The 23,582-nt window shown below is 37.3% G+C and overlaps 1 protein-coding gene and 1 non-coding gene across 3 annotated transcripts in view; one reads left to right on the top strand and one right to left on the bottom strand.

Moving 5' to 3' along the window:
- F8 (coagulation factor VIII) overlaps positions 1–23,582 on the bottom strand; it is a 139,456-nt gene that overhangs the window by 49,390 nt on the left and 66,484 nt on the right. Inside the window, exons 15-22 of one of the 2 annotated variants that reach the window (XM_055606568.1) lie at positions 22,998–23,151; positions 16,180–16,392; positions 15,271–15,499; positions 14,899–15,081; positions 13,167–13,283; positions 12,686–12,757; positions 9,925–10,010; positions 2,004–2,159 (exon numbers count right to left, since the gene is read on the bottom strand). In XM_055606568.1, coding sequence (XP_055462543.1) covers positions 2,004–2,159; positions 9,925–10,010; positions 12,686–12,757; positions 13,167–13,283; positions 14,899–15,081; positions 15,271–15,499; positions 16,180–16,392; positions 22,998–23,151 — 1,210 coding nt within the window. The remainder of the gene's footprint in view (positions 1–2,003; positions 2,160–9,924; positions 10,011–12,685; positions 12,758–13,166; positions 13,284–14,898; positions 15,082–15,270; positions 15,500–16,179; positions 16,393–22,997; positions 23,152–23,582) is intronic. The other variant, XM_055606567.1, reaches the window with a different exon arrangement.
- On the top strand, positions 16,786–16,890 carry LOC129676256 (U6 spliceosomal RNA). The gene has a single exon (XR_008720057.1). It is a non-coding gene; the product is annotated as a U6 spliceosomal RNA (small nuclear RNA).

Raw genomic sequence — 23,582 nt, 5'->3', positions numbered from 1 at the left:
ACTGAAATAAGTAGTTATGTTTCATGTTCTATGAGCCCTTTCACAACAGAGCTTTGTTTTATGCACAGAATGACAGCATACCAAAATAACTCATTTTAAATTACTTAACTTACAAATGTTATGAAATTGTTCTTTATGAATTGTATGAAAATAAATCATGGATTTCTCTGATAGAAAAAAAAAAGACCAACAATTAATATATTGGCCCTTATCAAGTGGAAAGCTTCTGAACAGCAAAGGACACCACCATTCAAGCAAAGCAGCAGCTTACAGAAAGCAGCCAACAATATTGGGAAAGATTTTTTTTCTTTTTTACCAATTATACATTTGATAGAGGGTTAGTTTTAAACTACATGAATAAATGACCAAGATCAATAAAGCAAATGGCAGCACATGCTAGTGAGATGTGGGGAAAGAGAAACACTAATTACTGGTGGGAGTGCAAACTGGTACAGGCAATATAGAAATCAGCTTAGTGCTCCCTCAAAAATCCGAAAATCAATCTACCTCAACATTCAGCTATATTACTCTTGGAACTATACCAAAAGAATGCTACATTTTACTGCAAATATACTTGCACATCCATGTTCATTGCTATCATTTTTATAATAGCCAGAAATTGGAAACAGCCTAGATGTACATCAACTGATAAAGGAAAATGTGGTACATTTTCACAATGGAATATTATTAAGCTGTTAAGAAAAGTAACCATCAGAAGTAAGCTTCTGAACAGCAAAGGACACAACCATTCAAGCAAAGCAGCAGCTTACAGAAAGCAGCCATAGCAACTGCCTCCTGTATCCATATGCAGGATAACTTGGCCAAAACAAAATGAACTCTATGTTTTTAGTGTGTGTGTACTTTTTCATTTTAGCATTTTTTTCCTATTGGTTTTGTTTCTTCTTCTTCTTTTGGTCTTTTTGAGGGTTTCTCTGTGTAGCCCTAGCTGTTCTGGAACTTGCGCTGTATACCAGGCTGGCCTAGAACTCACAGAGATCCACTTGTCTCTGCCTCCTGAGTCCTGGGATTAAAGGCATGTACAAGCACCACTCAGTTTTGTTTTGATTTTCATTGTTATGTTTTTGTGTTTCTTTTTCAAAGAGAGAGAGAGAGGGAAAGAAAGAGAGAGGGGGAATATAAAGTTTGGTAGGTAGTGAGGTGGGGAGGATCTAGAAAGAGTTGGAGAGAAAACATATGTTCAAAATATTTTGTATGAGAAGATAGGGGGTTACGTGCTGGTAAAATATTTGATAAAATTCAATTATAATTACAAACAATATAGAAACAGAATAATTTTTATATGAAGTTCCCTTATGTGTGTATCTATGTGTGTCTGAATCACATCTCACTAGAGCAATTTACTGTTCTCTTAACCAGGTTCTGTTAACATCATGTGTATCATCAATCTAATAGTTACCACTGTGGTATTTTTGTAGCATGTCAAGAGCTACACTCTGTAACTTTTCTCCCTAGATCCTTTGACATATCTACCTATATCCTCAGCATATGGAAAATATTTTAGTCTGAGTGTGAGGAAATTGGGCTTTTCATTGATACAATAGCCACGTAAGTGAAAATGGACAAAATGGGAGGGACATAGAAAGAAAAAAATGGGATACATTTCTGGTGTATCTAATCAGGTATATATAGCCAAGAATATTTAGGATTTATGTCATTTAATTTCCATGAACTTACCTCTAAAGAATAAATTCCCATTCTTCCATGTAAAAAAGACAGATCTTAATCTCCATCTGTGATTTTGGCTGGCAAACTAAAGTCTTTCATGTATGGATTCCTGATAAAATTCACATTCTCATAATACAACATGCCTGTATTTCCATCATCTATGAAAGTATGAAAACTTCTACTTTCTCATTTGTATGTCTATAAACATTCATATTAACCCATAGGAAGAGAATTTATTTTTGGAGCTTTTAGGTTGTACCATCTGTCAAAAGCTCTTAAAATTGCCATGCACGTGTATGAAAGAACTAATTACATACCATTAAGGTTCCAGTGGAATGTCCTCGATAACTCAGCCACTTCTTCCCATCAAGACTATACATGATGATAAATTGAGAGATGTAAAGGCTGGAAATTTTCTGACGAGCACCCTGAGTCTTGATGCCATGAATAATCATAGGTGTCAACAGATCTACCTACCAATTAAAACAACGACTTATTTTAATCTATTTTCAAAAGTACATATTACAACCTGATAATACTATTTATTGTTATTAATTATCCACTTATGAAGACCCTATTGCAACAATTACCTTGTGTGTTCAGGGAAAGCCGTGACTAATGTTGAAATGTGAACATGTATGTATGTAAAGCCATGAAACATATGGTAGAAATGACTAGGAAAAACTATTTATTAAATTATCTATCTACTTCCTGGCAAACCAGATCACTTTCAAATCACTGAGTTATTCCTTCTCATATGCATCCATGGGGCTGTACATATGAACCAGAATGGCCTAATGCTTTACCCATACTTCTACATCAGTTTAAATTAATTTCCTCCCTTTCCTAGAGTAGCCCCATCTCTATAACACTATCAGGAATAACACAACTCTTTCAAATGTTAATTCTAAAAATATTTTTCTTGCTTAGCCTTCCCTGTCTTGGACAAATTTAATGCTGCTTTTTCTGTGCTTCTACTTTATATTATATACAAAAACTTCATTCTAGCAAATTATTACACTATATTATAAAGCTTGCTTTGCTTGTCTTCTTCTTATTAGACTGAGTTCCTTAAGCCAGTGTGCTTGAGTTGCATAAGCTCTTTATATTTCTGTTTATATGTGAAGAGAAGATAATATTTATCTCAATGGATTAAAAATGCAATACATGTAATTTGATGACTCCGGCAACTAATACACACCAAGCAATAAATATACATGCCCTCTAGTATGGGATCGAACATAGTAGTATATGTAATGCTGATGTTTAGAAAATGCTTTGAAATGAATTAGTTAATACTGGCAGAGTGGTAGGAAATGATAAGTTCCTAAAGAATGAGTACTGAATGACCAATAGAACAATGAGTCACATATGTAACGCAAGAGATATAGCTAGGTTAATGGCTTAGTAAGCAAATCAGAGTTAACATTCTCATAGATGCCCAATAGACTCATATAATTGAATGTTTAGTCATCAGAAGTGGCACTATTAGGAGGTATGGCCTTGTTGGACTAGATGTGGCCTTGTTGGAGGTGGTGTGTGTCACTGTGGGGGTGGGGCTTTAGCGTTTACAAAGCTCAACCTGGTCCCAGTGTCTCTCTCTCTGCCTACTGCCTGTGGATCCAGATGTAGAACTCTCAGCTACCTCTCCACTACCATTTCTGCCTGCAAGTCACCATGATCACAATGCACCATACCTCTGAAACTGTAAGCAAGCCTCCATTAAATGCTCTTCTTTATAAGGGTTGTCTCTTCACAGCAATAGAACACTAAGACAAATGTCATGACTAAATTGCTATGATCAGATGACTTTTTGTTTAATGACTATCTCCTTGAATTGATTGTAAGTAACATTCATATATTCATTCATTAGAAGACTATTTCTGGTATTTACTCTTTGTAAAGCATTGTTTTAAGTATAGTGTAGGAGAAAAATGAAGTAGAACAGCAGGACATAGTGGCCCTATCTTTAAATAATAGATACATCACTGCCTTCTCCTGGATTAGTATTTCTGATTGAAGGCACTCTATTTTTTCCTCTAGGTACTATGGTATAACAAAATAAAAACACCACAGTCAGGAATCATCATTTTTCCTAAATTGGTTTGTATTACTTCATGTAGAGTACGAGAGGCTTTTGTTTGTTTACCACATGCTAATGTATCCTCTAGTGAGTCTAATTAATTCTTACCAGCCTACCTACATTCTATGACTGATGGATGCTTGGTTTATCTATTTCCTTTTAAAAAATATTTATTTATTTATTTATTATTTATATAGCATTCTGCATGCACGTGTACCTGAACACCAGAAGAGGGCACCAGATTTCATTATAGATGGTTATGAGCTACCATATGGTTGCCGGGAACTGAACTCAGGACCTTTGGAAGAACAGACAGTATTCTTAACCTCTGAGCCATCTCTCCAGCCCCTACTTCTTATTTCTGTGTCTCTTTTTAAGTTATAACTGGTACCTGTTATATTTTAACAATTTAATAAGTAAAAAGTAAACAACTTCATCTATGTATGGAGCCAGGTGTTTTAGTGTGACTGTAACAGATATGTCTCTACAGGAAAGTAAACAAGGTGGTAGTAAGCTTCACAGTATACTATGTTAGTTTTCAGCAAACAAACACTGCAAACATGACAGCTGCTTAGCTCCAAGGGGGCTGCCAATTACCTGCTGCTGATTGTTTCGTACTGGTGGCCTGGTGCTTTTTATGCTTGCATATCTATGGGCCAGACTGTTTTACACATTTTATGTCTTGTCAGCATAAATAATGTCTATCTGAACACCCCTCTTTGTTAACATCTCCCTCAACTCCCACTTTGCTTATCTGTTCTAAGTGGAACAGATAACATCAATTCCCTTAAGACATCTAAGATATACAGTACTGCATCTAAAGAAAGACTGAATGATAATACAATTAAGGGGAACTGTAACTGGTCTAATGACCACACTAACCATTGAGAAAGGACTATCAAGCTAAAGTGGATATTGCACATATCATATAGTATAACGGTTCACATTAGGGCGCAAGAACTCAGCTGTTTTTTTTTTTTTTTTTTTTTAGGGTGCAAGAACTCAGCAGCTCAGTTGTTTTTGTGGGTGTGACTTGGAATGCTCTGTAACATCTCTGTGTTTTGGTGTTCTTAATTGAAATGATGTTCATAGTAGTCTCTAGCTCATAAGATTTTGGTGGGAAGGATTTACCAACTTAGTTTGTATTGAGCACATATTAAAGAAGTCTTTCTTAATATTTTCATCATGACTTTGCTAGAGTATTAAAAAAGTTCACATATCTATTCAGTAATTGATGAGAAACTGATAAGAATAAGAAATATTTTGGGACAAAGAAAATTGGAAAGCTGAAGAAATAGGCCAGATCTGGTAAATGGAAACTTGAAAGAATATGTCATTCAGAGTTCACTATTTCCTATTTGTGGCTATAAAATGGACTATGCCTTGTGTTGGGCACTTCCAAGTTGTCCTCAGCTGACATATGTCATGGTAAAAGATCCTCCCCCCAAAAGATCTCACTTGTCTGCCTATGAAGGACTCATGGGCCCAATTGATTATGGCTAAAAAATATTAGTTTTTGATATTAGTTAAATAAAACATATTATTAAGATGAATTTCATGAGCTTTGTGTGGTGGCATACACCTGTAATCTCAGCACTCAGGGAGGCAGAGGCAGGAGCATCTCTGTGAGTTTGAGGTCAGCCTGGTCTACAAAGCAAGTCCAGGACAGGCAAGGCTGCACTGAGAAAACCCTGTCTTGAAAAACAAACAAAACCAAAACAAAACAAACAAAAAGGGAAAAAAAAGGAATAAAAGAAAAAAAAAAGATGAATTTCATGAGCTGAGTACAGGGATCACTGAGGAATGTGTTTGCTGTGCAGGCATGAGGATCTAATTTTGGTTCCTCAGCACACATATCAAACCCATGCATAGAAACTAAGGCATCCACTATAGAAATCAATGTGGAGGCTCCTCAAAAAGCTAGAGATGGAATTACTAGAACTATCACATGATCCAGTTATATCACTCTAGGGCATATATTTTTAAAAACTCCATTTTATACTATAGACACGATTGCTGCTTATCCATGTTCATTGCTGCTACTCACAATAGCCAGGAAATGGAAATGGCCTAGATATCCATCAGCTGATAAATGGATAATAAAAATGTGACACATTTATACAATTAAATATTATTTAGCTATTACAAAAATGAAATTATGGCATACTGAAACAAATGAATGCAGTTGGAAACAGTCATTCTACTAGAGGTAACCTAGACCAGACAGAACGACAAATGTTACTTGTTTTCTCTTATTTGTGAATGTTATTTTTGAATCTTCAAATACGTGTTTCATTTAGAATAGCCATAGAAGTTTGGAAGTTACTTAGTGGCCATGGAAGGTGGCTTTCATGAGAGGGAAGATTGAATATACTAGTAAAAGGGTTAAAAGATAATTGTGTAAAAGGAAGGCTTAAATTTGGCTTGGGGGAGGGGAAGGACCAGAAGAAGAAGGTAAATGACATTAAAGGCCTTTTATAAAAGTGATATGGAAAACTACTGTGGTGGTTTGAATAAGAATGGCTCCTGTGGGCTCATATATTTGAATGCTTGGTTACCAGGGAGTGGTACTACTTGAGAGGGATTTGGATGTGTGGCATTGATGGAGTAGGTGTGGCCTTGTTGCAGTAAGTGTATCATTGCAGTTGGGCTGAGGTTTCAAAAGCACAAACCAGGCCCAGTGTCTTTCTCTTCCTGATGCCTGTGGATCCAGATATAGAACTCTCAGCTACTTCTCCAGCACTGTATCTGTCTGCATGCTGCCATGCTCCCTGCAAATATGACAGTGGAATAAACCTTGGAAATTGTAAACAAGTTCCAATTAAATGTTTTCCTCTTTAAGAGTTGCCATGCGCTTTGATTACCTCCCCCTAGGGGGGTGGTGGTGCAGTCTTGCCAGGCCAGAGAAGAAGATGATGCAGCCAGCTCTGAAGAGACCTGATAGGTTAGGGTCAGGTAGAAGGCAGGAGGACCTCCCCTATCAGTGGACTAGGGGAGGGGCATAGGGAGAGAAAAGGGTGGGAGGGGAGACTGGGAGGAGATGAGGGAGGGGGCTGGAGCTGGGATACAAAGTGAATAAACTGTAATAAATAAATAAATAATGAAAAATATATATAAATTAAAAAAGAAAGAGTTTCCATGGTGTCTCTTCAGAGCAATAGAACACTGACTAAGACACTTACCTACTACTGTAGAAGATACACACATATACACACACACACTAGACAAAGATAATTTGTGTTAAAATGGAGTCACTCTATAATGGGGCAACAATACCCCTACTGTATATTGCAACTAACAAATAAAAAGCTCAGTGCTGGGAATGGGTTACCTACTTAAGAGTTCTTAGTCAGTGAAGTTATATAGATCCCCAAACATTTTAGACTTTTGCCAATACTATTGTTTACCTTCTAAAACTTGACAGTAAGACCCAATTGCTGAAGACACCACACACTTGAGTCACAGAATATGGACAAATCAAGCTGGTACCAACCAGGAAGTTTTATCCATGCTAGCTTTCTTTTTTTCCATATAACATTTTTATTAATTTTCTGGGAGTTTCACATCATGAATCCCTATCACAATCCCTTCCTAGTCCATCCAAGTCTAGCCCTCCTTGTGAACTGTCCTTCTCACCAAAAAATAAGTAAATTAAAATAAGAACAAAGAGAGAAAAGAAGAAAGAAAGAAGGAAAACAACAACAAAAACCAAGTTGACTTTGTATTATCTATATACTCATTGGAGCATGGTCAAACTCTCAGCAGCTTGCCCACAAAACTGAGTTCTGTTCTATTTTATAGCTTTCACATTGATATAATTTTCTATGCACAGTGCCAGGGTATAAAAGTAGTCAAAATCATACCCAACTATGAACTCTGTAAGCTACAATAATGACTGATCTGGCAAGACAGATATGCCCATCGGTATAATAATGGCATAGATGTTATTAAAATGACCAACTACTTTCTGCTTGGATCTAAGATGTGCTCCATGAGTTCCATAACTGACACTAGTAAAGGGTAAAGAACCTGTGGTTTGATAAATTATGGGTCCTAGGGAAGGACCCAGTATTATTATTTTGTTAAATGGACATAGTATTAAAATTACTCCTAATAACTTATTGCTATACCCATAGCTCAGAGCACTTCTCAAACTCATCAGAGAAGTTTCTGCTTGCAGTAGATAGCACAGAGACCTTCTGCAACTGGTCAACATGCAAAGAATAAGATCTTGTGGAGTGCTTAGCCTAAAGTGAGATATAAGCTATCAAACACCTCCTGCATCTCAGGGATTCTTGTAGAAGATGGGGTGGAAAGATTTTAAGAGGCAGAGATGGTCAATAACAACAAAGAAACAGTGTTTTCCAGACATAACAGGACAGTTACACATGTGAACTTAAAGCAATGTGACAACATACACAAAGCTTGCACAAGCTCAGCCAGAAAAAAATCCCAACATAGAGGGAGCAGAGAAAATGGGTGTGAAATCTCACCACTAACTGATAAGCTTTTGGCATTTAATAGCTGCTTGGGAGAAGGAATGTCTGCTTTTTTCAGTGGAGTAACACCTGGTAAGTTGAACACACAGAGGGAAGGTCCCACTCACAAGAACAGATGAGCAATACAAACTGGACTTGAAATGAAAAGAAAAAAGAAGAAATAGTTAGAGGAAGGAACGGTTGTTGGGTAGAAAGATATGGAATGTGGAGAAGATTGCTATGGAAGTAATTGGGGGAGGAGAAGTGAATATGTTCAAAACACATTATATGAAACTCTCAAAGAAATAATAAAAATATTGTTAAAAATAATATAAAAAGTAACAGACTAATACAACTGACATTCACCCCTGGCCTCCGCATGTGCTATGCATAGGTACACACATGCATGTACACACATAAATACACACCACACATATACAAAGAGAGACATTAAAATAAAAAGATAAATTTTATGTTAATTTTTAAAATGGCTACTAGGAAATGCAAAGTAACACATGTGACTTGCATTTGTGGTACATATCATATTTCCATTGATCAAGGCTTCTCTAGAGAAAAAGCACAGTGAAACAATCTGAAAAACCATATACATTTTAAAATGTTGAGCTAAGCTGCCTCAAGTATTACTCCATCCTAGCTTACCATATTGAACTACATTAAGTAGGTACTTCCTTTATTTTATTTTAATTTTTTTTATTTTTATTAATTACAGTTTATTCACTTTGTATCACAGCTGTAGCCTCCTCCCCCTATCTCCTCCCAATACCACCCACCTCTCTTCTCTTCTCATGCCCCTCCCCCAGTCCACTGATGGGGGAGGCCCTCCTCCCCTTCCATCTGATCCTAGTCTATCAGGTCTCATCAGAACTGGCTTCTTTGTCTTCCTCTGTGGCCTGGTAAGGATGCTCTTCCCTCAGGTGGAAGTGATCCAAGAACCAGCCACTGAATTCATGTCAGAGACATTCCCTGTGCATATTAATGGGGAACCTTCTTGGACACTGAGCTGCCATCGGCTACTTCCGTGCAGGGGTTCTAAGTTATCTCATGCATGGTCCTTGGTTGGAGTATCAGTCTCAGAAAAGACCCCTGGGCCCAGATATTTTGGTTCTGTTGCTCTCCTTGTGGAGCTCCTGACCCCTCGAGGTCTTTCTATCTCCCCTTTCTTTCATAAGATTCCCTGCACTCTGCCCAAAGTTTGGCTATGAATCAAGTAAGTACTTCCTAATAACCAAAGGATATAAAATTCCTGAAAAAAGGACAGATTTAATTATACAAAAGAAGCTATGATTTATTGCTTTTAAGATGAAGGAGTCAGCTACCTATTTTGTATAAAAATGAAGAGCATTCAAGGACTCAGGGGAACCTACTCAGTTGGAGATATCTCATCATACAATACATGGTTTTGAAAGGTAGTAAATTAAAATTTATAGAAATCATTCTGGTGTTATATTTCAAGTAGAAAAACTGGACTCATCTGCATATTCATTTCTATTCTCAAGTCATTAAATTATGAATATTTTGAACACATTAATAAGTAATTGTATTGTACAGTTTCCTTATATGTTAATGGATGTTTTATGGGAAAGACTGCAGAATGAAAGGGCATATATAATGTTTTGAACTTGCCAAATACTGATATATTTCTCATAGTTTTCTGACCTTAATCCAAGAAATGGAATCTTTGGTACTCCAGGCATTGATTGATCCAGAACGATGAAGTCTTGCCAGGTTTGGGGCCCACTGTCCTTTGTCCAAGAAAGAAGAGAAAGATTATATTACATATTCAACTGGATTTATCTTAAAAACTTAGAAACAAAATATTATTTGAAGAAAGATTAACCCTAGTTGCAAAAGAAATAAAAGCAAAAAAAAATTATAGTATGACACTACTGATTACTGTCTAAAGGATTTGCTCTTTGATGCTGTGTATCCCATGTTCTATTTTCTTTTGGGGGAGGCAGTACTAGGGAATGAACCTGAGGCCTTGCGTATGTTAGGCAAATGGTCTAACACTGAGCTATAAATGCAGTCTACAAGTGGCACTATCATGTTTCTTTATCAGATAATGTATTTTATTGTAGAAAAGCTAGCAAATTACAAATAGTAAAAATAAATAAAAAGCATAGTCTTTCTATCCTGAAACTAATAAAATAAATAATACTCTTTTCCAAGGGGAATTTTCTCCTTTAAAGTAGAGGTTGACAAACTTTTTATGTCAAAGATAGTAAATACTTTAAGAGTGCAGATTATATGGTCTTTGTTGTAACTACATAACTGCCACTGTAATCATAGATGCTATATAAAGGAATGGGTTTGAGTATATGGCCTTATTATGAACATTTCAACTTGAATTTTATAATTTTCACATGTCATGAAACATTTCTTTCTTCTTTTCTTACTCATATAAAATGGAAACGATGGGCCAGTGAGATGCCTCAGTGGGCAAAGGTGCTTGACACTAAGGTTGATGGCTTGAGTTTTATCTACATAGCGGAAGAGAAGACTCCTACAGGTTGTCTTCTGACTTCTGTATATGCATACTGACATGCACACACACACACACACACACACACATACACAATAAGTATAATAAATTTTTCCCAACATAATATTTTTAGGGAACTTTACATAATGCACCCTGTTCACACTCACTTCCTAGTTCTCCCAAGTCTTCCCCACCACCACCACTGTGACTTTCTTCCTAAGAAAAAGAAGAAAGCAAAAACAAATTCAATTTGTGTTGCCCATATACTCATTAGAGCATGGGCAAATTCCCAGTGGCTAGTTGCTTGAGAAAAACTGAATCCTTCCCCACCCCCAACTATTTGAGAAGAGGAAGCAGACTGGAAAAGTGAGAAGAGGAATATGAAAGGGTAATAGAAGATAATGGATAGAATAAAAAATGCATTATATTCGAATAGGGAAACAAAAACGTCACAATGAAATCCACTCTTTTGCACAAGTAATATACACTAAAAATGGAAAATTATTCTTAACTCATGTACAAAGACAGGCAATGGGCCTATTAGACAATTATCTGTAAACCCTTACTCTAAAACAATGTGTGAGAATTTTCTATAGATTCTATTCATGCTTTACTACCACTGTTAAGAGGAAAGTGTAGACTCTTATTATGCTCAATAGTACTCAGGAGAGCAGCACTGAAAGTAGAAACAGTATTTCAGGAGTTAGTGCCATTGCCCAGGTAAGAAATCAAAGTGGCCCGAATTAAGATGGTCATAATGAGAAATGGAAAGAAGAACACAGACTTGAGAGGAGTCTTGTAAAAGTACTTTTATTTGCCTGGTTCAGTTGTTGTCTCAGAGGATTATTGCCTCTGTCTGTTAACCTGGGCCTAGTCCTGGAAGCTTCCAGCCCCCATACAATCTAACCTAGGCCAAGAATGTTTTCAGCCCCTGAGACTTACTGATTAGTAAACTCACCCTTTCTTGTTTCTGAACTCTGGCTGGCTGGTTCAACTCAGCTGTTCTGGCTCAAACTCCTCTCCCAGCTGACTGATTTAATCTGGCTTTTCTCTTGGCCTCTGAATTGCCCAGCTTGGCCTCAAACTAACTCAAGCAATCTGTGCTAATCTCCTGGCTCCTTCTCATTCTCTTGCTCCTTCAGTCTTCACCTGAATTCTTTCTGTAAAACTCTGCTGGTAAAACTGTCTCCTCCCTCTCTCTGCATTGCCCATTAAGTAGCTTCCCTTTCCTCTGCATATCATATTCTGTCAAATCTTCTCTTATTTGTCACTTTTTCTGCCACTCAATTAAACATCATTTTCAAACATGGGTACTTCCTTCTACAAACTAACTTTACTTTCATTGTTTGGGATTAAAGGCATGTACCACCACATTTGGACCTAAGCTTTTCTTTACCTGAAACTTGCTCTATACCAGGCTGGCCTTAAACTCAGATCTGCTTGCCTTTGCCTCCTGGATTAAAGGCATGTTTGTATTTCAGCCAGCTTACAAGAACCTAGGTCTTTGGATGTGATTTCTTGCCAGAGCAGCCATGTTCTGAATTAAAATTCCTCTACAGACTCTACTGAGCAGAAGTAAGAAAAGCATGGAGGGGGCCGAAGAGAAGGCATAGCAGTTAAGAGCACTTGTTGCTCTTCCAGAGGACCTAGGTTCAATTTCCAGCACTCACAAGGCAGCACAACCTATAACTCCAGCTCCAGAAAATTCTATGCCCTCTTCTGGACTTTGTGGGCACCAGGCATGCCCATGGTGCACAGATTTGTATGGAGGCAAAACATCCACATACATAGTAATACAAAGTAATACAAAAAAAAAGCATGGAAAGAAGTAGATTGGTTATTTAAAACTCTCCAACAGAAATGAAAACAAACAAACAAATAAATAAAAAAAAAAAAACAGACCAGATGCTTACAGCAAAAAAAAATAGTATTTACCATAGTGTCCTGAAGCTGTAATCTGAAAATCTCTGATGTTTCCAGAAGCCATTCCCAGAGGAATTTGGCACTCTGAAATCAAACATAGAAATGACACACAACCCATGAAAACACCTATATATTATATTTTCAGATAAATGGTAGTTCTCTTACTTGTTTAAGGTTATATCCTCAAACTCTTCCAGGTGAAATTTATAAGTTATCTTTGGTAACTGAATCAAAATTAAATTTGCAAATCTGCTATTGTAAAATTGAAGACTGTTTAAGCACTAGTTTGTTAAATTCCACAGGTTCATATTCAAAGGGACCAAAGTTTCTATCTCCTCTGAGGACTCTTGATGGTTTCTACCAGCAACATTAATTTTAAATTAAATAATAACACAAGCTTTCATTTATTTCTTCACTAAGACAGCCACTTCAAGGAGGAGGAAAGTTGTATAGAAACAGACTGAATAGTTAGCTTCTACCCACAGTTACTCACCCTTGCTGTACACCAGAAAAAGAGTGCTCATCCCAGCCTGTAAATGCTCGCCAATAAGACATTCTACTCGCCAAATTCCAGCTCTGGATGGTAGCATTTCCACTGTCTCAAAAACACCTTTTAAGACAAAAAGGAACACATTTTTTTTTCATTAAAAATGAGTATGAAATACACTGGTTTATGAAAATAGTTACCAAAATTTAGTTCCACCATTCTCAGATCTCTCACGTGCAAAAGACTTGTCATACATTTTTTGCTCTGAAAAACAATAGTGATATCTATACTATTGACCAGACATAACCTTCTAGGGGAAGAGAAATCACAGTAAGATCATCTTGGGTCCAGGGTACTAGGTAAAGGGATCTCAAGTTACAAGTTGGATGGAGGAGAGAAGCTTGACAGTTGGCTCAGGGGCTAAATGTAATAATGTTTTTGCAGAGGACCTGCGTTTGGTAACCACTGCCTGCATTTACAGCTCCAGGGAGTCTGATGACATCTTTTGGTCTTTGTGGGCACCTGGCACTTATATGTGCACAGCAACACAACACAACACAACACACCAAACCCCCCACACCCACTATTTTGTAGAGAAATTTAAATTCAGAACATGGCTTCTCTGGCAAGAGATCATATCCAAAGACCTTCTAGGTCTGTGATTTGGCTGGAATACAAACATGCCTCTAATCCAAGAGACAGAGGCAAGAAGATCTGAGTTCAAAGCCTGGTATAGAGCAAGTTTCAGGTAAATAAAAGCTTAGGTACACACCTTTAATCCCAAACAATGAAGGTAAAGTTAGTTTGTAGACAGATATTAAAAGTGACATCTAACTGAATGACAGAAAAAGTGACAAATTAGAGAAGATTTCATAGAATATGATTTGACCAACTCTCACAAGAAGAGAGAGGGAACAGATGCTACTTAATGGACAATGCAGAGAGATGAAGGAGGCAGTTTTACTGGGAGAGTTTTACAGAGAGAGGTTTAATGAGAGAATAAACTAGACACAGGTGAAGACAGAATGAGCCAGAGAATGAGAAAGGGCCAGAAGATTCGAAAAAGATAGTTTGAGGTCAAGCAGAGCAATTCAGAGGCCAAGAGAAAAGCCAGATTGAAAAAGTCAGCTTGAGCCAGAACGTCTGAGTTGAACCAGCCAGCTAATAGCTCAGAAAGAACAAGAAAGAGTGAGCTTACTAATCTGTAAGTATCAGAGGCTGAAAACATTCTAGGCCTAGGTTAGATTCTATGGAAGCTAGAAACTTCCAGAAGTAGGCCTAGTTTAGCAGACAGCCAGTAATTTTCCAAGACAACAACTGAAACAAGCGAATGAAAGTCATTTTACACTGTGTAAAAGAAACAATGGTGAACCAAAATAAAACTGTGTTTTGATTAACACTGTCATTAGTGCTTCACAAATGTATTGGTTATGTACATTAACAAATTAGCCTTGCTAACTACTGGTGCCATGTGGGATTTGAGAGGAAGATGATAAAAGATTCTTAGGAAAGTACTATATGGTGTTAATTATTCATTTTTAGTAGTTTTATGTTCCTGAAGTTATCTTGTTCATTGCTGACTGATTTATCTCTGTGTATAGGATAAATTTACTTGATAAGGCATTTCAGCAAGGTGCTTCTCTGCTTTGTTATTGATTCCATCAACAGTACCAAGACCATTTAAAGCAAGTACTCAATAAACACAGTAGGTAAAAGAAAAGAACAAACTAGCTCAAACCTGGATAGAGGTTGTACACTGCCATTTTGTACTCTTCTTTTTTCCGTACAGTGAACACATGTCCACTGAAATGAACAGACTGGATGTTCTCATTGCTGCCCATGCTGAGAAGATACCATCGAATCCTTTGATTCTGAGCCATTACTAAGCCTGGTAGAGTATCCATCACATAACCATTGATTGCTAGAGACAAACAAAGAGAAAATTATTAAAATCCATCATTAAAGTTTCTTTCTTCTTTCTCTACAGAGAATACTGATACCCATTAGGATTTTATTTCTCATTACTGTTCAAGTCTCTGGCCCAAGGCTCATTTGAAAAAGTACACACTATATTTCATAGTGAATAATATTTAGGTATGGATTATGTTACCATGAAAGCGATAATTCTCTTTTAAAGTGGGGTCTTCCATCTGGATATTGCAGGATGTCTTGCAGTTCCTTTCCACATTTTCAGTGAAATACCAGCTCTTGGTTTCATCAAAGATAGTGAAAAACAGAGCAAATTCCTGTACTGCCACTTGTCTCCCATAAGCAGGACTCAATGTGTTTGTGCGGCAAATCAGAATGGGTCCAATCAATCCTGAGTGCATATCCCTTTCCTAGAATTCTCAGGAGGATATTAATTGCATTAGTGTAGGTTCTCTCTTATCAACTTGTATGCTAAAGTACCATTTATTCTCTGTAGTAGAGTCCAGAATAATATTTCTTTCTTTTAAAAATAATTTATTTATTTTTATTTTATGTGCATTGGTGTTTTGCCTGCATGTATATCTGTGTGAGGATGTCCTGTCTTGAAGTTATAGACACTTGTAAGCTGCTATGTTGGCGCTGGGAATTGAATGCAGGACCAATCATTGATCTTAATCTCTGAGTCACCTCTCCAGCCCCCCAGAGTAGTTTTTCTAACAAAGAAAAATGATATTACTTTCTTCATTAAAACTTCTAATTGTGTTTAAGGTAAATACCAAAATTTTTAGCATAGAAGATAAAAACTAGGCTGGAAAAGATAGATCAATGGTTAATATCTCAATGATCTTCTCTTTCAGAAGATCTGGGTGCTATTCCCAGTACCCATATTGCAGCTCACAGCTGATTTTTACTCCAGTTCCAGAAGCTCCAAAGCCTACTTATGGTCTTTGTAGCACCAGGCATGCACATGACACACAGACATACACAGAGACAAAACACACATACACATTAAAAAAAACTTTAAAAACGATAAAAACCATTTTTCTCTTTTTAATTGAGAATATGAGTATCCCAATAAAGATCTACTTACAAGATCCACATCAGAGAAATAAGCCCAGGCCTTGCATTCAAACTCATCTTCTGTGGGTGCCATATGATGTTGTATTTTCCAAAAATAAACTTTAGTTTCATTAGGCTTGACAAAGTTTCTTCTAGGTTTTTCTCCATCTCTCTGATCTTCATTATAAGAAATGAGGCTAGAATAGAAGGAGTAGGGACGAGAGGCCTGGTTTTTAAAAGTTACCTGAAGAAAAAAAAAAGAATTTTTTTTAGAATAATAAAATCCTAAAGATTTATAAGGTTTTATATCTGTGTCCCATATCTTTTAGTCTTTATCCTATTTTTATTACCTAATATCTTAAAAAGAAAGTTATGAGAAAATTTTAAATTTAAATTTTTTATTATTGAATAATATTTTTTTGTTTTTTCATCTCTACATTCAAATATTTATAATTGTTAATATTATTTATAATTGAATTCTAATTTTACAACATGAAATTTACACAGGAGAAAATTCTTAAACACTTAAAAGTAATTCAAAAGTTAACAAAAAATGTCACTTTAACTTCGGAGTGACTACTTAAGGTTTGTCATAACAAATTCCAAGATGTATGTATAAGTTTTAAAATTTATTTTAGTGCTCGCTTCGGCACCACATATACTAAAATTGGAACGATACAGAGAAGATTAGCATGGCCCCTGCGCAAGGATGACACATAAAATTTATTTTAATTAATTATTTGATAATTCCAAACAATGCATTTTGATTATAGTCACCTTCACCTCCAATGTATTTTGATCATATTCATTCTCAAAGATCATGCCATACATGCCTACTCACTCAATTTTTTGTCCTCTTAAAAAAATTCTCTTTAGATAAAAAAACCTATGTATATTTATCATAAAATATATGCAAAATAAAAAATTCCAAGTCAGAAAAAAAAATGTACCTACAACCCCATAGCTTTATAGGCTTCTATACCTTTACTATCAGTCAGTTGGGGAAATGAATGGACATTTTTGGAATAAAATAAAAAAAAAAACAAAACTTTGGCCTCTTTCTTAAAATGCACCAAAAATTACTTGTGGTTTATAAGACTTATTGAGATATGGTTAAATAATTAAATAAAAAAATTAAGCTAAGGGAGTCCAAGATGGTGGCGACCAGCACACACCGTATCTGAGAGGCACAGGATCTGAAACTCTGAAAATGATGAGTGGAGGGGCAGCTGAAGCCAGAACATCGACATTGAGGTTTCTTGGGCAAGAGGCGACAACTCATGAGCTGAGACAGTTTGGATCCAGGTCGTCTCCCGGGCCTGAGGGTGGAGAATATTTGACCCCCTGCACTTCCCCTTGCCCCAAGCATGGTCCTCCCTACTTAGCAGCGGTGGCAGTAATTGCCCCAAGCAGGAGCCTCCATGCTCGGTAAATGAGACAGCAGAGGTGTCTTCAGTACAGGCTTCTCAGGTCTGTGGCTTCAGCAGGCAGCCCCTGCCCCAAGGCAGGAGTCTCTGTGCTTGGTGACTGAGAGGAAGTGAAAGTACTACTATTCACAGATGATATGATAGTAGACATGAGTGACCCTAAAAATTCAACCAGAGAACTCTGTCAGCTGATAAACACCTTCAGCAAAGTGGCTGGATAAAAAATTAACTAAACAAAATAAATAAAATAAACAACCAAAAAGTAGCCCTCCTGTATATGAAAGACAAAAGGGCTGGGAAAAAAATTATGGAAACCACACACTTCAGAATACCTACTAACATAAAGTACCTTGGTGTGACTCTAACCAAGCAAGTGAAAGACCTGTTTGAAAAGAAACTTCAAGTCTCTGAAGAAAGAAATTGAAAAAGATATCAGAAGATGGAAAGATCTCCCGTGCTCATAGATCTGTAGGATTAACATAGTGACAATGGTCATCCTGCCAAAAGCAATCTACAGATTCAATGCAATTCCCATCAAAATACCAACTCAATTCTTTACAAAACTTGAAAAAAACAATTCTCCATTTCATATGGAAAATTAAAAAAAAAAAAAAACAGAATTGCTAAAACAATCCTGTACAATAATGGATCATCTGGAGGTATCTCCATCCCTGATCTCAAGCTGTACTACAGACCAGTAGTAATAAAAACTGCATGGCACTGTCATACAAACAAAATGGTGGATCAATGAAATAGAATAGAAGACCCAGAAATAAACCCTATGGATAACTTGATTTTTGACGAAGAAGCCAAAACCATACAATAGAAAAAAAAAAAAAGACAGCATCTTCAACAAATGGTGCTGGTCTAACTGGATGTTTACATGTAGAAAACTTCAAAGAGATCCTTATTTATCACCCTGCATAATACTAAAGTCCAAGTGGATCAAAGATCTCAAAATAAAACCAGACAAACTAAACCTGTTAGAAGAAAAAGTGGGGAAGAGCCTAGAACTCATTGGCACAGGAGACAACTCCCTGAACAGAACACCAACAGCACAGGCTCGAAGAGCAACAATCAATAAATGGGACCTCATGAAACTGAAAAGCTTCTGTAAAGCAAAAGACACTGCCATCAGAACAAAATGACAGCCTACAGACTGGGAAAGGCTCTTCACCAACCCTATATCTGACAGAGGGCTAATATCCAGAATATATAAAGAACTCAAGAAGTTAAACACCAACAAACCATGTAATCCAATTAAAAATGTGGTACAGAGCTAAACAGAGAATTCTCAATAGAGGAATATCAAATGGCAGAGAAACACTTAAAGAAATGCTCAACATCCTTGGATATCAGGAAATGCAAATCAAAATGACGCTGAGATTTCAACTCACACCCATCAGAATGGCTAAGAACAAAGACTCAAGTGACAACACATGCTTGAGAGGATGTGGAGAAAGGGGAACCCACCTCCATTGCTGGTAGGAATGTAAACTTGTACAACCACTTTAGAAATCAATCTGGCACTTACTCAGAAAATTAGGAACAGTGCTACCTCAAGATCCAGCTATACCACTCCTAGGCATATATATATCCAATATATACTCAAGTATACAACAAGGACATTTGTTCAACCATGTTTGTAGCAGCTTTATTCATAATAGCTAGAATCTGGAAAAAAAAACTCAGATGTACCTGAACTGAGGAATGGATACAGAAATTGTCTTACATTTACACAATGGAATACTACTCAGCAATTAAAAACAAGGAAATCATTAAATTTACAGGCAAATGGTGGGAACTAGAAAAGATCATCCTGAGTGTGGTATCCTAGAAGCAGAAAGACACTATTGATTTACCTTTTAGTTAAGCAGTGGTTAATCCTAAACCAGCTGTATACCCAAATCACCACACAGAGACTGGGATTCATTTACTTAACCTAGTGCACAATGCTGGGCAATGATCACTCCATCCTAAACCTCCAAGCCTGCATAGTTTCCTACCATTTAGATTTTACCCATTATACTTGCTTTTAGTCACATCTAAGGTCCAGTTCATACCTCCTCATGGTTCCAAGTCCTGCTGATCTATGTCTCCTCCTCCCACTTGCTTTCTTCTCTTCCCCTCTGGTCCATGATATCCCACTCTATTCTCCCCATTGCTCAGCATTGGGGCTGGTTGTTTTATTTAGAACACAGAACAAATGGTGGCATGTATACAAAAACTTGAGACAGGTTTTGCTTAGAATAAGCATCACAATGCAATGTCCATTGAAACCAGATAGTGGGGTAGAGAAATCAGCATTTGAATGAACTAGGGTATATTCTATAAGAATATTATACAAACAACTCACTTATAAGTGGACATTAGACATAAAATATAGGATAAACATACTAAATGTACACCTAAAGAAGCTAAGAAAGAAGATCCTGGGTAAGATGATCAATCCTCATTCAGGAAGGCAAATGGGATGGACATCAGAAGAGGGAGAAAACAGGGAATAGGACAGGAACCTGCCACAGAGGGCCTCTGAAAGACTCTACCCAGCAGGTAGACTCATAGCCAAGTGCAGAGTGCAGGGAATCTCATTAAAGAAGGGGGAGGTAGAAAGACCTGGAGGAGATAGGAGCTCCACAAGGAGAGCAACAGAACCAAAATATCTGGGCACAGGGTTCTTTACTGAAACTGATACTCCAACCAAGGACCATACATGGAGATAACCTAGAACCCCTGCACAGATGTAGCCCATGGCAGTTCATTCTCCAAGTGGGTTCCCTACTAAGGGTAACGGGCTGTCTCTGACATGAACTCAGCGGCAGGTTCTTTGATCACCTCCCCCTGAGGGGGGAACAGCCTTACCAGGTCACAGAAGATGACAATGCAGCCACTCCTGATGAGACCTGGTAGGCTAGGTTCAGACAGAAGGGAGGAGGATGTCTCCTATCAGTGGACTTAGGGAGGAGCGTGGGAGGAGAAGAGGGAGGGAGGGTAGGATTAGGACGGGATGAAGGAGGGGGTTACAGCTGGGATACAAAGTGAATAAACTTTAACTAATATAATAAATTAATTAATTAAAAATAAAAACACACAAAAAAGAAAAATTAAGCTATAAAAGAAAATATTTAAAAAATGGGTAGAGATAAATTTTTATGAATACAGGCAATGAAAGTGTCAAAGAGGAAAGTTTTATGAGTTACTATCTAAAAAACTATTTTATTTAAAAAAAATCATATGCCCCTTCCCTAGTCCACTGATACGGGAAGTCCTCCTCCCCTTCTATTTGACCCTAGCCTATTAAGTCTCATCAGGGCTGGTTACATCATCTTCCTCTGTGGCCTGGGAAAGCTTCACCCCCCCAGGGGGAGCTGATCAAAGAGCCAGCCACTGAGTTTAAGTCAGAGACAGCCCTTGTACCCCTTACTAGGGCACCCACTTGGAAACTGAAGGTTTAGGTCCTCTCCATGCATGGTCCTTGCTTGAAGTATCAGTCTCTGCAGGCCCCCTTGGGGAAGAGGTATAGAGGAAATAGAGTGAGAGTGGGTGGGATTAGGAGGAGATGGAGGGGGCTACAGCTGGGATACAAAGTGAATAAACTGTAATAAATAAACAAACATTATATAAAGTTAAGAGACAGTAACTTAGAAAAAATACTTCTAATTAAAATTATTACTGGTTACCACAGAGGGCCTCTGAAATACTTTACTGATCAAGGTATCAAAACAGAGGCTGAGACTCAAAGCCAAACTTTGGGCAAAGTGTAGGGAATCTTATGAAAGAAGGGGGAGATAGAAAGAGCTGAAGGTGACAGGAACTCCAAAAGGAGACCAACCAAGCCAACAAACAAACAAACAAACAAACAAACAAAACCCTGAGCCCTGGGGGCCCCCGCAGAGACTGTTACCCAACCAAAGGCAATGCATGGAGAGGACCTAAAATCCCAGCTCAGATGGAGCCCATAAACTCAGTCTCCAAGTGGGGTCCCTAGTAAGGGGAGCAGGGGATTTCTATGACATGAAATCAGTGACAGGCTCTCTGATCACCTCCTCCAATGGGTGCAGCCTTGCCATGCCACAGAGGAAGAAAATGTAGCCAGTCCTGATGAAACCTGATAGGCTAGGGTCAAATAGAAGGGAAGGAGGACCTCCCCTATCAGTTGACTGGGGGAGGGCCATGGGAGGAGATGAGGGAGAGAGGGTGGGATTAAGAGGGAATGAGGGAGGATCCTACAGCTGAGATACAAAATGAATAAATTGTAATTAATAAAAAATAAATTAAAAAAAGAAAAACAAAATAAAAAGATATAATCTCAAAGGTCATTTAAAGTACATGGTCTCATCGATTCATATAATAGAGTATCATGTAATCATTGTTTTTTGTTGTTTTGAGACAGAGTCTCTATGTTGTCCTTGAATTCCCTACACAGACCAGGCTGAACTCAAACTCATAGAAATCCACCTGCATCTGCCTCTGCCTCCTGAGTGAGTGGATGGGAGGTAGGGTGGGGAGTGGGAGAGTATTAAAGGCATGTGCCTTCTTACTTAGGAAGTGTTTTGATGATGCAAAATGTTTATTACATACTACATAATTAAAAAGAAGCAGAATTACATATGGTATAAATTTTAATACATAAAGAAAAAAATCAGGCAACAGATAAGAAATACACACCAAAATGATAACTATAGGATTATTTTAACTTCTCAATTTTATGTACTTATATTTTTTCAGATAGGAGAGCACATTATTTTTCCCACTGCAATATATTCATTGTACATGGTACTATGTTATCAAGAATGTTTTCATACATGTACATGATACAGTTTGAACATATTCCTCACATACTCCTCTACCTTCTCCTCTCTTTCTTCTCTCTACCATTAGTTCCTTTTGTTTTCTTAGATCCAGCCTTTTCACATTGTGACATGCTTTTATATACTGATGTTCACACTTAAGAATTGTACAAATGAGTTTCAAAAAATGCAAAAACTCCATAATGTTTTAATTAAGTTTGTGATTTTATACTAGGATACCCATATCTATATTTGGTGGCATGTGATTTGCAGGCTGTAGGTTAGGCCTAGACCAGTGGTTCTCAACCTTCCTAATGCTGTGACCCTTTAATAGAGTTCCTCACGTTGTGGTGACTCCAATCATAAATTACTTTCATTGCTACTTTATATCTGTAATTTTTCTACTGTTATAAATCATAATATAAATACTTATTTGTAGAATATCTGATATGCAACCCTTGTGAAAGAGTCATTTGATCCCCACCTCCCAAAAGAGGTCTTAACCTACAGGTTGAGAACCACTGGCCTAGACTATTTAACTTCTACTTTCATGTCATATTTTCATTTTTTAATAATCAAAACTAAACTAAATATATAGAATTGTTTTTGTAGTTCCATTGTCCTTAACTTACCATAATGTTGTCTTCAACTTCTGCTCTTATATATGGCCCCAACAACCCTAAATGTTCATTTAGTTCTCCACCGTATAAGGGTTTACTAAAGGAGCCATCAGTAAATTCCTGAAAAACTACTTTCTTGAACTGAGGTGCATTGCCATCTTGATCCCTGGAGAAAAAGCAAAATAAAATCGGTATTTTGATGGACCCATGAGGAAGGATGCCTCACACTTTTGCTTTCCCTGTATTTGAGAATACACTTAGTAAAACTGATGATACATGATAAACACAATAATTAATGGAAGAAAGAAAGCGAGATGAAAGATAATTTTCAGGGGCTAGGCATGTGGTGGCTTAGTTGGTAAAGTGCTTGCTTAGACTGCAGGAATCCCTGGGTTCCACCATACCCAGCATAAACTGGGTATGTGGTTATAACTTCAGCACACAGAAGGCTGAAGCAAGAGAATTAGTATGAGCTTTAAGGCAGCCTGGGCCACACAGAAAGTTTGAGCATAGCCTTAGGTACTTGAGACCCTTTTACAAAAATAAAAGAAGGAAGGAAGGAAGGAAGGAAGGAAGGAAGGAAGGAAGGAAGGAAGG

The sequence above is a fragment of the Psammomys obesus genome, unplaced genomic scaffold (assembly GCF_907164565.1).
Source record: "Psammomys obesus unplaced genomic scaffold, mPsaObe1.curated_primary_1811, whole genome shotgun sequence".
Classification (NCBI taxonomy): Eukaryota; Metazoa; Chordata; class Mammalia; order Rodentia; family Muridae; genus Psammomys; species Psammomys obesus.
The sequence above is the reverse complement of the archived record's forward strand: the minus strand, read 5'-3'. Positions and strand labels throughout refer to the sequence as shown.